This window comes from Lagenorhynchus albirostris, chromosome 16 (genome assembly GCF_949774975.1).
Source record: "Lagenorhynchus albirostris chromosome 16, mLagAlb1.1, whole genome shotgun sequence".
Classification (NCBI taxonomy): Eukaryota; Metazoa; Chordata; class Mammalia; order Artiodactyla; family Delphinidae; genus Lagenorhynchus; species Lagenorhynchus albirostris.
This window is the reverse complement of record NC_083110.1, coordinates 28,455,301-28,469,409: the sequence shown is the minus strand read 5'-3', so window position 1 is coordinate 28,469,409 and position 14,109 is coordinate 28,455,301. Positions and strand designations below refer to the sequence as shown.

Genomic DNA, 14,109 nt, shown 5'->3' with positions numbered 1-14,109 from the left:
ATTTCTTGAGTTTTGAAATCATGCGTGTACAGCTGTGCAGGGATTTTCTTATATCACAATTACTGGTGGATTCCCTACAAGGTGAGAATTAAAGGAATATGGATGTAGGCAACTGAGGCTTATACACTGGTGAAATGATTCAGGAAGTTGGTCAGACTTATTTTGTACCAAAAGACCCCAGTAAAAAGGGGGAGACTTCTCCTTCTCTCGAAAGGTCCTGCTCCGGAGCTTGGAATTAGTAGCTTCCCAGCCCCGTAGCACTAGATGCCTCTCCCTCCATAATTCCACTTTGCAGTTACGTTTTGGAGGCTGGGAATAGTATCATGACCGCCACCAAGTCATAAAAGAGGGCTGAGGGGCTTGATCTCTGCAGCCAAGTCCAATCTTCTCAAAGCCCCCTTTCCAGGAAGGAGAACGAGAGGAAGGCATCCAGAGACATAGGCAGTTGACAGACCCTCTCCCTACACGGCCAGTGAGCTGAAGACAGCTCAGGTCTCCATGAAGGCAAGTCAGAAGCTGGATTCAGGTTGGAGGATCAAGGAGGCTGGTGGCTGGCGGTGAACCCCAAAATGATGCCCTTGGGGCCCTATCGCATGGGATGGCCTGATTAGTTCTTCTCTGGTCCCCACCCCCAGGACACAGAGCAGGTGGGGGTCATGCCCCTCTCCTCCAATCCTAACCCTTCTGTTTTACCAGTGGCTGCATTCCTGGCCTCTGTCATTACCTCTTTGATCTGGGGATTTTTTTCCACCGTTTTTTGTTTGTTATGGGATTTTTTTAAAAATCTGTTTACTGGCTTATTTATGTTTAATTACTCCAGTAATATACAAGTATGTTCTTGTTATAAAATATTCAAACAAAGCAGATGTATATCAAGTCAAAAGCAAACTTTTCCTTCACCCCCAATCTTATTTCCCTCCCCAGGGGTAATTACAGTTATTAGTTTAGTGTGTACTTTTCCTGAGCTTTCTCTCTGAGTGTACGTACATTTATAAATACATTCATACGTATGTAGTTCTATTCTGTGGGTTTCTTTTTACATAAATGAAATCGTACTTTTTGAATTGTCTAGAACTTGTTTTTTTTGTTTATTTGTTTCACTTGCTCCTCTGTCTTGAGATGCGTCCAAGGCAATACCTACACGGAGAGGTCTTTCAATCCCTTTACCTGCCACATAGACTTCCATTGTATATATATCTGATAGTGTATTTAACCATGCTTCTGTTCTTGGACAGTTAGGTGATTTCCTTGTTTTTCTCTTGCTGAAAATATGCATTCAAATCATATACCTGAAGCGTCACCCCTTTCCATATCCCCCTTGCAAGATGCACATTAATTCCACTCGCTCCCACATCCTCCAAATTCAGCCCCACCTCATCACACTGTGCTCCCTGGCTATCTCCTCTTGGCTGCCTTGGGAATTCTAGTTGGAGCTGCTGTCTTTTTGCCTGAGACAGAAGTGACCTGCTATTAAATAAACAGGCATTTGAAAGCCACCCCCTCGTTACATTCTGAAAGCCAGAGGTTGCCACAGGACAGTTACTTAAATCAAGACAATTTCCAGGCAGGAAGAAGATATAGAACCATGGCATAATTCCTCTCCCTCGTTAGTTAGTAATAGCTTGATTGAGTATCGAGAGCAACCCTAAAATGCTGCCATCAGCACCGACTACCCTTTAGATTAACACACAGCTCCTATTCCCTTGAATGTAGTTAGGCCAGCTTAATGTCAAGGCATAAAAAAGATGCTTGTTAAATAATTTCCCAAAGCTCCAGCTCAATCTTTAATTTGTTTTTATTCTTTTCCCCCCTCTTTCCCTCTTGTCCCTCAGTCTCACTTTTGCTTCTCCTTTTTTTTTTCTCTCTTTCCTCTATGCCAAAGGGTACGCCGTTAAGTCGGGCTGATTTAAGGGCCGTCAACATCAACCTCTGTGACATGTGCGTTATCCTGTCAGCCAATCAGAATAATATTGATGATACTTCGCTGCAGGACAAGGAATGCATCTTGGCGTCACTCAACATCAAATCTATGCAGTTTGATGACAGCATCGGGGTCTTGCAGGCTAATTCCCAAGGTAAGGACAGCCTCTCTGCCGTGCCTACGGGGGACAGGGGCTGGCAAGAGGGATATCCTTCACTCCGTAATCCATAGAGGCACGCATCAGCCTGCCTGGTAGAGAGACACACCGTGGCTGCCACGGCTTTCCAAGGGGCATCTGCTGCCTCTTCTTGCCAGCCTGGGCAGCGGGCTTGAGACCCTAACGCCCACACTCTCAGTAGGCTGTCTTCCCCAAAACTAATCCAGCCTTTAAGTGCCACCCGCTCAGCCTTCGCAAACAGTGGCTTTAGGCCCAGGGTCGCCAGCTAAATGCCAGAGCACTGAGGTGACGCTGGCTGAACAGTTCTCAGCGTTTCTCCCCAGCATCTGTTTTTGCCATCGACCTGTGTTAAGCTTTGCCGTTGCTATAGCTGCGTGGGGGTGTTAAGCTTTGCGTTGTTGTCGGCTGACCGAGGGACAGTGGTCTCTGGAGGGTGGGGAGTATATGGACACTGAAAGTCATTTAGCAGAAGGTGACACGTGTCAGCCCATGCGCTCTCTGTAGGAGGCATGACAGTGTTAAATGCCACACATCTGCCACCTCTGTTCTGCCCTGGTCTTCCCTGTCCTTTGCTCTGGGACCCTGGGCAGAGGGTTCCAAGTAAAGATGTTGTCCAGGAGTCTCAGAGAGGCGGCACTGCAAAAACCCTGCAACACACACGTCACTCATCAGGGTGGGACGTGAAGCACTTTCCGCCGAGTAACACCTCTGTGTGGGCTTGCCATGAGCTGCAGGGTCATTGTCATACGCGGTCTACTGGATAGGTGGCATCGGGTGCCTGCTAGGAACCTGAATGCCGTCATTCCAGGAGCAAAGACAGAGGGCGTACAGCCCACAAAGACTACAGCCTCTGGGCTGTGAGGCACCATCTAACGGATACGATGAAGCTCGCTCGATCCCGCCGCCTAGACCTACGTGCTACGTTATCTTTCGCCAACTCAGCGTGACCACCACCTCCTTCTAAGGTCCCCCCGACGTTGCAGCGAAGCCTGAAACAGTAGTTTCCAGAAGCCCCTTGTCTGCCTGGTTCTGGGCTGGAGTCTGCCAGTGAGAGAGGGGCAGGAGGGCGAGGTCTGGAAGGTGGAAGAGAAAAGCAGGTCTTGATCTTTGGAGGCAGCTGCAGGGTTCAAAGCAGCTCTCGGGGAAAGTTTTGAGAACCACTGGCTTTGCTGCTAGAGATGGAGACTGGTGTGTGGGCTTCCCCGAGGGTCCTGAGGTTCACAGCACCTTCTGGTGAAGTTCAGGAGAACCTTCCCCTTGGTGCTGCAAGTGAAATGGCTAACGGTGGCCTCTTTGACGTTTGCTCCTCCAGCCCTGCCCGTGGCTGTGTCAACCTCTAATTTTCGCCGTACCTGGAATAGAGTGGTTTCTATTCTTGACGTAACCCTGGCTGATACAGCCTGAAGCTTGGTTTTGACATCTCCACTCCAGCCTCCTCTGCCTCTCTGCCAAATCTAAATCTTGGTCTCCGTTTGCTCAGCGGTGCCCGCAGGACAGAGCAATGCGCCGAGGCCCTAAGAAAGGAGCCTTAACTCTTTCCTGCCTCCTGCACGACCTGCTCAGGCAGCAGAGGTGACAAAGGATGGGAGGAGACAGTTAGCTGGCCTTCTTGGAGGGGGAAGAGGCAAGCTAGCTTTTGGTTCCTGCCCCTAAGCAGTTGATCTTCACTGTGTGTCCTCCCACCCACACCCCAGCATGGGCATCACCCAGGGACTGTTAGAAATGCAGACGCTCATGCCGCTCAGACCTGCCGGGTCAGAATCTGCATCCTAACAGCGTCCCCAGGTGACTCGTGTGCACTGCTTTAAGCCACAATAAATCTTTACGCTAACAGCACTGGGTCCAGTGAACACACTGACCAACCCCATTAGATGCTCCTCGTCTCTTGGCAGGAGCTAGCAGAGGGAATGGAAAGAAGCAGAAGCAGGGGAGGTGCTCCCTCCAGGTGGAGATGGAAGCAAATGGGGGCGGGGGCAGGAAAAGACTCCCTTCCCCCAGCATGCCTGTTTCCTCGCAATTCAATAATCGTGATTTTCAAGGCCCTAGATTAGAATCTCAACATATAATATAGTCACATATGCATCCGACATAGGTGTTCCTTCCAGCTCTCTTAAACCTTACCCCCGCCTGTCAGATCCTTTTGATGGCCAAACTGGTAAAAAATGCTTCCCCTCCCCTCTTCAAACACTTACTCGATTCTCAAAAGCCTTCTTTACTGTTTTTATCACAGGAATAAGCAAGAATAGTAGGTCTTGGAGGGAGAGAAGGAAGAAAGGAAAAGAGAACTCATTTTTTCCTGCAAAAAGAAAAAAAGGGCTCTTGTTTTGTACACACACACACGCGCACACACGCACACCAGAAGGGGCAGAGGATGTGCCCAAGGCCGGTGGTGGTTTTCAGAGACTCCTGGTTGGCATTGGGGTGGAGTGGAGTGTACATCCCCCAGTAGCCAGCAAGCATTCTGTTTGGCTCTCAGTGAGAGACTGTCAAAGCTGTAGCCCCACTGAGTCCATATTTCCCATCGTTTTCTTACTCTGTCTGCTCCTCTCTTGTCCTTGGTTTCTAATAGTCCCCTTTGGTGACACTCTGACCTTCCAAAAAGCAGTGGTCCAGTGGTGGCCATCAACACAGGAGGTTGCTTCCTCCCTGGGTGAGCGTTGGAAGTTTGCTTCCAATGGGTGAGCGTTGGAAGTTCACGTCCGGCTGCTCACTGTACAGCCCACGCCTCAGGTTCATCCCAGTCCATGGGGTCAGATGGACGAGCCGAGATTCCCGGCTGCTTCCCCTCCTTGAGACCCTTGTGACCCACCGGAACGCCCACTGTCCTCAAATGCTTCTGTTACCCTTCATCTGGGCATTTGGCATGACCAAACTCCAAGTGGATTGGAATTACAGAATACAAAAATGGATTTCGTCTTACTATTTTCATTTCGGGGAACAAATCTAACTTCCCCATGAGAGGGAACTACAGAGATTTCTGGCCACTGACACCCCACCTTTCATCACTCTTTATTCTGTAGTCCTTATGAAACCCATTCCTTTGTTTTGTCTCGAGAGCTATGTTACCATCTCTCCAGAACACAGCAGGACAGAACTGTGGACCCAGGACAGATGTGTGTACTCTTGGGCCAGAGTATTCACGCAACCTTATGGCGAGTTGTTCTAACATGAAACGAAACAAGAAAATGTGTCTTCACATTGAGGAGGTAGAGCCTCCACTGGGATTTGTGTTCAGACACTCGCCGCTGCGTGTTATTTGCTCTCCTAGACTCACAAAACCCCTTTTCCCTCTTCTCTTTTCACATTCCCTTTTAGTGTCACTGTTCTAGCCCACATGGTGTCAGGACTGGCCCAGCCTAGGGATTCTGGACCAGATACTTTCTGAAAAGATCTGAAATGTGATGGCTGACTGTCAGAAACAATTACAGAGAAAGGTGGCGTACCCCATGCTGGACGGTATATCCGATGTGACAGTTGGGGCTATGAGATGCAGTTTTAGTATACAGCAGGCAAGCCTGCAGTGACAATTATATAAAGCAGGTGACGCCACTTCTTGCTGGTCAGCATACATCAGCTCAGAACCACTTTACAGCTCTTTACCAGCAACTAAGTGCCTTTATTTACAGAGCGCCTGTCACTTCCCTTTGGCTGGAGAGCTGGTGTATTATTTAGCACGCATTTATCTGGGGAAAACATTTCAATTTAAATCAGCTGGTACAACGGTGGCTCTTGCCAGACTCCCTCCCTGTGGTTCTAAAAGACAAGAACCGAGTCTGATCTTGGAAAGGAGGGTGAACAGAGGGAGGAAGGGCCTATTCTCAAGAGAGCCACTTGAATCAGAACCTGAAAGGAAGGATCATGCAACTGAATTTCCCATTGTGCTTTGTTTGTTGTTGAAGTATGATGGTGGATTTACAACGTTCTATTAGTTTCGGGTGGATAATGTAGCGAGTGATTCAATATTTTTATAGATTATGCACCATTTAAAGTTATTATAAAATATTGGCTATATTCCCTGTGCTGTACAGTGTATCCCTTGTAGCTTATTTATTTTATACATAGTATCAAAAGTCTGTATCTCTTAATCCCCTACCCCTATCTTGTCCTTTTCCCTTCCCTCTCCTGACCGGTAACCACTGGTTTGTTCTCTGTATCTGTGAGTCCGTTTCTGTTTCGTTACATACATTCACTTGTTTTATTTTTTACATTCCACATATAAGTGATAACATACAGTATTTGCCTTTGTCTGACTTATTTCACTAAGCATAATACCTTCTAGGTCCAACCATGTCGTTGCAAATAGCAGAATTTCATTCTTTTTTATGGCTAATATTTGTGTGTGTGTGTGTGCGTGCGTATGTGTATATATGCCACATCTTCTCTACCTACTCATCTATTGATGAACATTTAGGTTGGTTTCATATCTTGACTATTGTAAATAATGCTGCTATGAACATTGGGGTGCATGTATCTTTTTGAATTAGTGTTTTCGATTTCTTCAGATATATAACCAGGAGTGGAATTACTGGATCATGTGGTAGTTCTATTTTTAGTTTTTTGCCATTATGCTTTTATATTGAGTTATGAAGTGAGCATTTATAGTTTCTTCCTGCTTAACCTTCCAGTAAGGGTAAGTCTTAAGGGAAAGAAAGAGGAATAAGTGAGTGACCACTATGTGTCAGGCACTATAGCACGCAGGACACAAATGGCTACCGTATTGGACAGTGCAGGTGTAGAGTATAGGCTTACTGCCTTGCTAAGGGTTTGGATTTATAGGAAGATGATGATTGAATCCATCTTTTAGAAAGATAGCAGACAAAAATATGAGCATGGTTTAGAGGTGGAAAGAGATGGTGGCATGAGCTATATGAGAGGACTACTGCAATGGACTAGAAGGGATGAGCTCAGGGCTGACAGGACAACTTAGTTATGTTAGTTGCGAGGACAAGACAGAAATTGAGATAGATTTGAAATAGAGAGAACAGCTGTCGAAGACTAGTTGGTGGGAAGGAGGTATGGATGAGCAAGGATGAGGAATTGGGAATGCGTTTCGAGGTTGGCCACGGGGTGGATGTAAAAATGATTAAGTTCGCAAAGGACCCAGGAGGAGAAACAAGCTTGGGGCAGAAGGTAAAACAATTAGGTCCTGGTTCATGTGAATTGAAATTTTCTGGAGAATATCCAGTGAGAAATAAGAACATATGGTTACAGGGATAAAGTTAGGTTTGAAGCTATAGACTTGGAGGTCGTTGGTGATGGACAGTGTGTGGGCCTTGAGAGTGGATATTTCCCAGGGAGACAAGGCAGGGCAACTAAGAGAAAAGGGGCCATTGTGGAACCTTGGGAAACATCAACCTTGAAGGGACAAACAGAGGAAGAGAATCCAGTGAGAGGGGCTGAGGACACAGATTTTGGGGGGTAGGAGTGGGTGGTATGAAGATAAAGGAGAAGAGTGTTGAACAAATTCCAGAGTCGCAATCTGGAATGTATCCTAATTATTTCTCGCTGTGTGTGTTTTCTTGAGCAGACTCTGAGCTCTTTGAGAGGCAGAGACTCTTCCTCACCTTGCTAATCTTCGTGTCCCCAGCCCCTCTAGAACAGGACCTGACACAGAGTTGGCATGCCAGAAGAATTTGCTGGGCTGAACTGGTTTGAAAGGAAACAGTGATTAGCACTGTTGGATACTGCAGAAAAGTCAAGTAGATGAGGGCCTAAAAATGGCAACAGTGCATTGGACCCTCAGGAAGTTCCCAGTGATCTTAGCAAGAGCAGCTGAGTAGCTTGTTGCCAGTAGAAGCGAGCATTCAGGGGACTCAAACCTTAATGGGAGATGAGAGTTGGAGACCCTATATTACTCTTTAAAGTGCAGATAGGGAGAGAAATAGGATATTTCAGAGGAGCTCGTCAAAGAAAGGATTTCCTTTTTGTTTTTAGAAGAGGGAGAAATACACCATATTTGTTGGCTATGGTAGGCTAGGGTGAAGCCCCGTAGAGGGGAAAAGTTTGAAGCTACAGGAGAGAGTTGTTAAACGATAAAGAAGGAACCAGAGAGAAGCAGGAGAGATGATGTGTCCTTTCAAAAAGAAGGAATGATCCTTGTTCCTCTGAGTCAGAGGGCTGGATGGGGAAGATGAAGCTGGAGGAAACTTCAGTCTGATGGCCCCTCCTTTCTTCATGAAGCAACCAACTTGGCTTTCCTTGAGGAGTTAAGTGGGCCAGTTGGGACAGGGAACCGATGTGGTAAAAGTTCAGAGCGGACACCATGGGAACCACGTAAGGAAAAGAGTGGATTTAGGTGAAAGCACCATGAGCATTGGTGAGAACCAGCTGGGGTGGGAACCATGATAAAACCAGTCAGCACTGCCCTGCAGTTTTCTCTGCAGTGCTTTGCAAAAAAAGCACAGAAACTAGAAATTGGCTTTAGTTTGGGATGGAGATTCGGAGGAGGCAAAGGATTCCGTGGTGCTGTTGAGAGAATATTAAAATGAGTGTCCCAGGTTCTAAGACGGTAGGTGGAGAAGTTAAACCAGAGTTGGGGCTTCTAGGCAGAGAGGCCAAAAACGAAGCAAGCAATAAATCTCTGCGAGGTCAAAGAACGGGCTCGTGGAGTAGAAGAGTGCCAAAGGGTGGGAGGTTTGATTAGAGAAAGGATGTGATGACCTCAGAGAATGAAATATTCCTTGCAGAGCCAGAACAGACCTTGGTCATGTTCACGCTAAAACAGTTCTTCTCCACAAGGACTCTGAGCCCAAAGCAGAGCCCATCTGTTCACCAGCATCACCCTCACCACCACCACTACCATGACCAGCACGACCACCAGCACCACCACCATCAGCCATAATAATAATGCTTATGCTTCATGAATGTTTCCCGCTGTTATGTGGTAGGTATTTTGTCAACCAAGACAACGGGCATTTCTTACGTCACCGGTTTTCACCCTTGGCTGCACGTTGTAAGCAGTTGAGAAATGTTAAAAAAAAAAATCAACACCTGGGTTGCCCCTTAGCAGTTGTGACTTAGCTGGTGGGGGTGGGGGTACGACCCGGGCATCAGGAGTTTTCGAAGTTCCTTGATGATTCCCAGGTGCAGCCAGGCTTGAGAACCGCTGCCCAAGGTGGTCCCCAGAGGAAGTGTATGAAGCAAGAGGGTTACTATTTTGATTGTAAAGAGGAAGAAACTGAGGCTTTGAGAAGCTAAGTAATCATTTTAACCTGAGTCTCCTGGCTTCCTGGGCATCCTAACCTTTAAATCATTTGCTTCTTTGTAACTATTCTGTTATTTAAACCTGTTGGTCTACCTTCTTCCTTTCATATTTTTATGGATTTTCATTAGCTTTCCCAATACTGAAAATCCGTAAGTGGAGAAAAGGGGTAGGGAGGGCAGTGGGAAACCAGGCTCTGGTTTTGCCCAGCTGGCTACATTTGTCATCTTGTTTCTGTCACATGTCTCCAGACGATAAGTAAAGGATATTAGTTGCCCTGTGGATAGGCCTTCTTCTTGACCACAGCCTTTGAAAGGTGGCAGGGCTGGCTGGGATCCAGCGCCACACAGCTATTAAACAGCAACGTTGCCCACCTTCAGAGCCAGCAGGGTGCCCCTCCCAGTGCCTGGGTCTCTTCAAGAAGATGGAGCTGGTGTATATCAATGCCTGGGCTAAATGTGGATGCTGGTGTTAGGGTTCCTCTCTTGTTCTTTTTCCTGTTATATCTGCATTCATCTGATTCATGCTACCTGTCCTGAAGGTGTCAGTCCAATTCCAGGAACATTTACTAAGCACCTGTCATGTGCCCAGACTCTGCACGGCAGACACTGCTGTGGAGTCAGGGGTCATAAAGCACATTCCCGGTCTTTGCAACCTCCTAGGAAAATAAATGACTCTGCTTTAGAATGCTGGTTGATTCCCATGGGAGAATTACCATCTGTGGAGGCTAACACTAGGGACAGGAAGAGAAGGAGAGTGGGTTTGAGAGACACTCTGGGAAAAAAGCAGAGGATTTCAGCAGTTGGAAACAAATAGATCTGGCTGCAGTCAGAGAGCAGAACAGAGGAAAAGGGGCAGAGGTACATGGGGACATGTTTGAGGGACAGCAGTGGGTACAGTTGGGCAGGAACACAGTGTGTATATTGGGCAGCAGGGGGACAGGAGGCTGAAGTGTGGATTGGGCATTGAGAAACTTTTTTTTTAGTTAGGAAGCTGTAAATAATTTTTAATGAGTCTGTGAGTTAGGAAGCTGTACGTAATTCAGTAGGCACCGGGGGCTACGGAAGGTTTCAAAGCAAGAGAGTGATGGGATTGGACCTGAACTTTAGGAAGATTGACCTGGCAGCCCAGTGAAGCATTGTTCGGAGTGGGAAAGAAGAGGATGCAGGGAAACTGGGTAGGAACAGTGGTTACCCAGGAGGAGACCAGGAACCTGGAACTGGAAAAAGAAGGGGAGGCCCTAGTGTAAGATGAGTAGGTATAAAACAGACTGTGTGAATGTGAGTTTCCTTCCTGGTAATGGAGGACAGTGGCTGCTCATGGGAAGAAGCCTGCAGAGAGGAGGGACTGGCTGCAGAACGAAGTAGTGTTGGTTGTGTTGGGTTTCAGTTGTGATTCGTTTCCGCGTGGACTTGGTGGAAAAATCCGGGTGAATCTGAAAAACAGATGGGTGGAAATGAAGTCCTGAATCCAGGAAAGGGTCACAGTTAGAGATCCGCCCCATGGCCCATGCTCTAGGGGCCGAGAAGAGCCTCAGGGGAGAGGATAAGGAAAGAGAGTTGAACGGCAGAAGTCTGAGGACCATCTTAGAAAGGACAGAGGGAACCATTGGTACAAGCCACGGAGCCACAGCTGAGCTGAGTTCCCAATGCTCCTGGGGAGGGAGGAGCATGTGTCTCAAACTTTGGGACAAATGTCTGCTGCCTGCTTTCTCTTGCCTCCTCTAAATTAATTTGTCTATATGTTATGCCTCTTTACAACCACAAGTTTAAAGAAGTTATAGTGGACTTAACATGAACATGCCGACAGGCACACAAGCACGAGACACACGTACACACACACCTTAGTTCCTACAGCCCTCTCTGACCCTCAGGCACAGTTACACTAAGTGATGTCCACATATAAGCGGACGCTCTCCTTTGTCTGAATTTCAACAAAGGTTAAGAGCCTCAAGTAGGGAATGACATTTTTCTTTGGAAGTATGGCTGTAGTCCTTGGAGAGACAGCATTAATTGGGGGCATAGGGTACATCCTGAAGTCTGAGATAGCTCTTACTGTTTCAGGGAAGAAAATGTGACTTCCGTTTTATATATGGGGGAGATCATGTGAATTAAGATCTCTAAATTATGTTGGATCACAGGAGTCAGGATTCAAAAGGACCTTTCCTAAACTGGAACTTTGGGACAAAATCCATGGGATGGAATGGAATGAAGTCTGCTGAACATTAAGTTTCAAATAATTACTCAAGACAAGCTGGATAAACCTTGCTGATACAGGTGTAATTTGTTTGGAGCAGTGATTGTTTCATCCTGGCGAGTCCGAGAGGAGGCGCCTCAAGAGCTATGAAGATTTGAAGGAAGACATTGACAAACAGGCAGGGCTGCCACGGGGGCGACCAGGATGGGGAAATGCTTGGACTACGTGTCACTTGCCCAGCGGTTAAGAGCACGGGGCTGGGGGACCAAAAGGGCTGTCTTCTGCTGCTCCATTGAACAAAACCAGGATCGATGGCTAATGATTAAGGAGAACCAGATTTTAATCCCACATAAGAAAGGCTGCCTAAACATGTAGTGAGCATCCTATCACTGCATGACTGTCTCCCAAATGGAAGTTCCTGGCGTGATCCTTGTGATGGTGGGGAAAGTAGATGAGAGGAGTTCTGTGGTCCTTTATAACTGAGGGTCTCTGGTATTTTCTTGATTCTGATGACATAGAGCTCTGTGTTTTAGAAGATCTACATTCTTACTCCAGAGGGAGACCTATGCTGTCTGGCGAAATTGGGGTCATAATGGGTCTTTTAGTGGAAGCTTTCCAGAATGGCACTGTCTTTGTCTAACATGGGGAGTGGCCTGCATTGGGGTGAGCAGCTGCACATCTGGCTTTTCCATTAATTTGACAGACCACCCCCATCTTCAACTCCTATGTCACCCCTCAACACCTGCCCATCCCAGTTTTCTCCCTGCCTCCCCTCCCCCAAGCCTCACCCCCTGCACACCCGGGCTGCTCTCACTTGCAAACATACCTATACACATATCCTACACACATTGTCCCTCCCTGAAATCAGAGAAGCCTTTTTTCAGCTGTTCCCATATAACATTTCATTACCACAATATTCTCTCTCAATTCTGAGCTGGTGCGGGGGGAGAAGCCATTCCTCTTTATACCCACCCAATGAACAAAGCTCAGCGCTAAAATATTTTTCTTCAGTTGTAACTGAAAGGGCTGTTGGCTTCCATCCCAAAAACCAGAAAGACAATTATACTTAACTGTTTAGAGCTTTATAAATACCACACTGGAGTAGCCTCTAGGTAGTAACTTTAGATACCCAGCCCAATAACTTTCTTTTATTGGTTTGTGATTTAGATCTTATTTTCAGTCCTCTATAATAAGAGGAGTACATTTCATTAAAAGAGCTTACTAAACAATAAAGAAAATCTGGCTTAGGGCTCCGAGCGGGTCTCAGGTACAGAAAGGGGTCTGCCCTGTTCCATTTCTTCTGCAGACATCATGAGATGGATCTGAGCACAGCGGGGTAGCTGTATTTCAGCAAAGCAGCCATTGCAGCCGTTTTCTAAATGACTTCAACTTGGGAGATTTTTTCCTACACAGCATATTTCACCACATGGGAGATGCTCTGAAGACTGCCATCTACTAGTCTGGCAATAGATTCCCAGTGAAGGAAACAAGGAAAAGCAACCACCGTCACGACAATAGCTGTAACAAGAGACTGAGGAGTGAGGGCTACTTTCTGAACCCATGGAGGTTTTTAGGCCCTCCGTAAATGGAGGTCTAACCAGAGGAGTGGATTGGGGAAGAGAAAGTAAAAACGGACAGTATCGCCTATTCCCTCCAATGGCCTGCTTAGCAGAATTCACTTCTGCTGTGCCCGGTTGGGACAACTGCAGTGAGAGGAAATCTGAGCTTCAGAGACAGAAAACAGATGTGGGGTGGAGTTGGGGTGGGACTGAGCTCGTTGTCCCAGCATCAGGCTTTCGTGAGCTGCTCTGCTACTCGAAGCTCGTATGCCTAGTTACGGCTCCTTCTAAAAGATTATAATTCCCCCTTTTTCTTCAGGTGAGTCATGCACCAGGCACATTCATAGACAATATTTCATTTAATCTCCCCGATGAGCTCCTCAGGCAGAGGTGATTTATCTCCATTCTACAGATGAGAAAACTGAGGCTCAGAAAAATTCAGCAACTTGTCCAAAGTCTCTTAGCTCAGATCCCCAAACTATCTGATTCCAAAGCCTTGTGCTTTTCTCACTACATCAGTCTGTCACATAAAAGAGAACAAGTGTTATTCTGATGAAAATGGGCCTGAATCTATACATCTGCTTTTCAGGGTCTTGGAAGCATCCCTGGGGACAAACGTTCAGTGAAAGGAAAGCTCTCAAGGCATGCCAGACTCCCAAGCTGCTTCTTGCAGTCAAGGGCTGACTTTGTTTTGAATATTCTTGTCTCTGGGCATCCCTGTTTTGTGGGTCCCTTACCCTCCCCACCCCAGCAGTCAGAGGCACTAGGATCCTCTTGGTCCCTGATTTCATTGCTACGACAACCATACAAACAACAGCAGAGCTGGGAGAAGAGTTTTGCTTAGCTCCCTCTGTGAACAGTATAATTGCTTGAGCTTTTTTTCCCCCCTGTTAATATAGACTTGATTTTGGAGCTGCCAAAAAGAGGGTGGAAAGTTTGAGACCCAGATATTGCTTTCTTTTGTTCAGAAACTTATAAAATATTTCCAGGTTTTATCTCCTCATCCCACTTTCCAGGTGGAAGTTTCCATGGAAGACAGAGAATGAACAGGCCA

General features: G+C 46.8%; 1 protein-coding gene across 1 annotated transcript in view; it reads left to right on the top strand.

Annotated features, from left to right (window-relative positions):
• The window catches only part of KCNMA1 (potassium calcium-activated channel subfamily M alpha 1), a 728,670-nt gene that overhangs the window by 658,840 nt on the left and 55,721 nt on the right, over positions 1 to 14,109 (top strand). Inside the window, exon 21 of the mRNA XM_060126951.1 lies at positions 1,883 to 2,075. Within this exon, the coding sequence (XP_059982934.1) occupies positions 1,883 to 2,075 (193 nt within the window). The remainder of the gene's footprint in view (positions 1 to 1,882; positions 2,076 to 14,109) is intronic.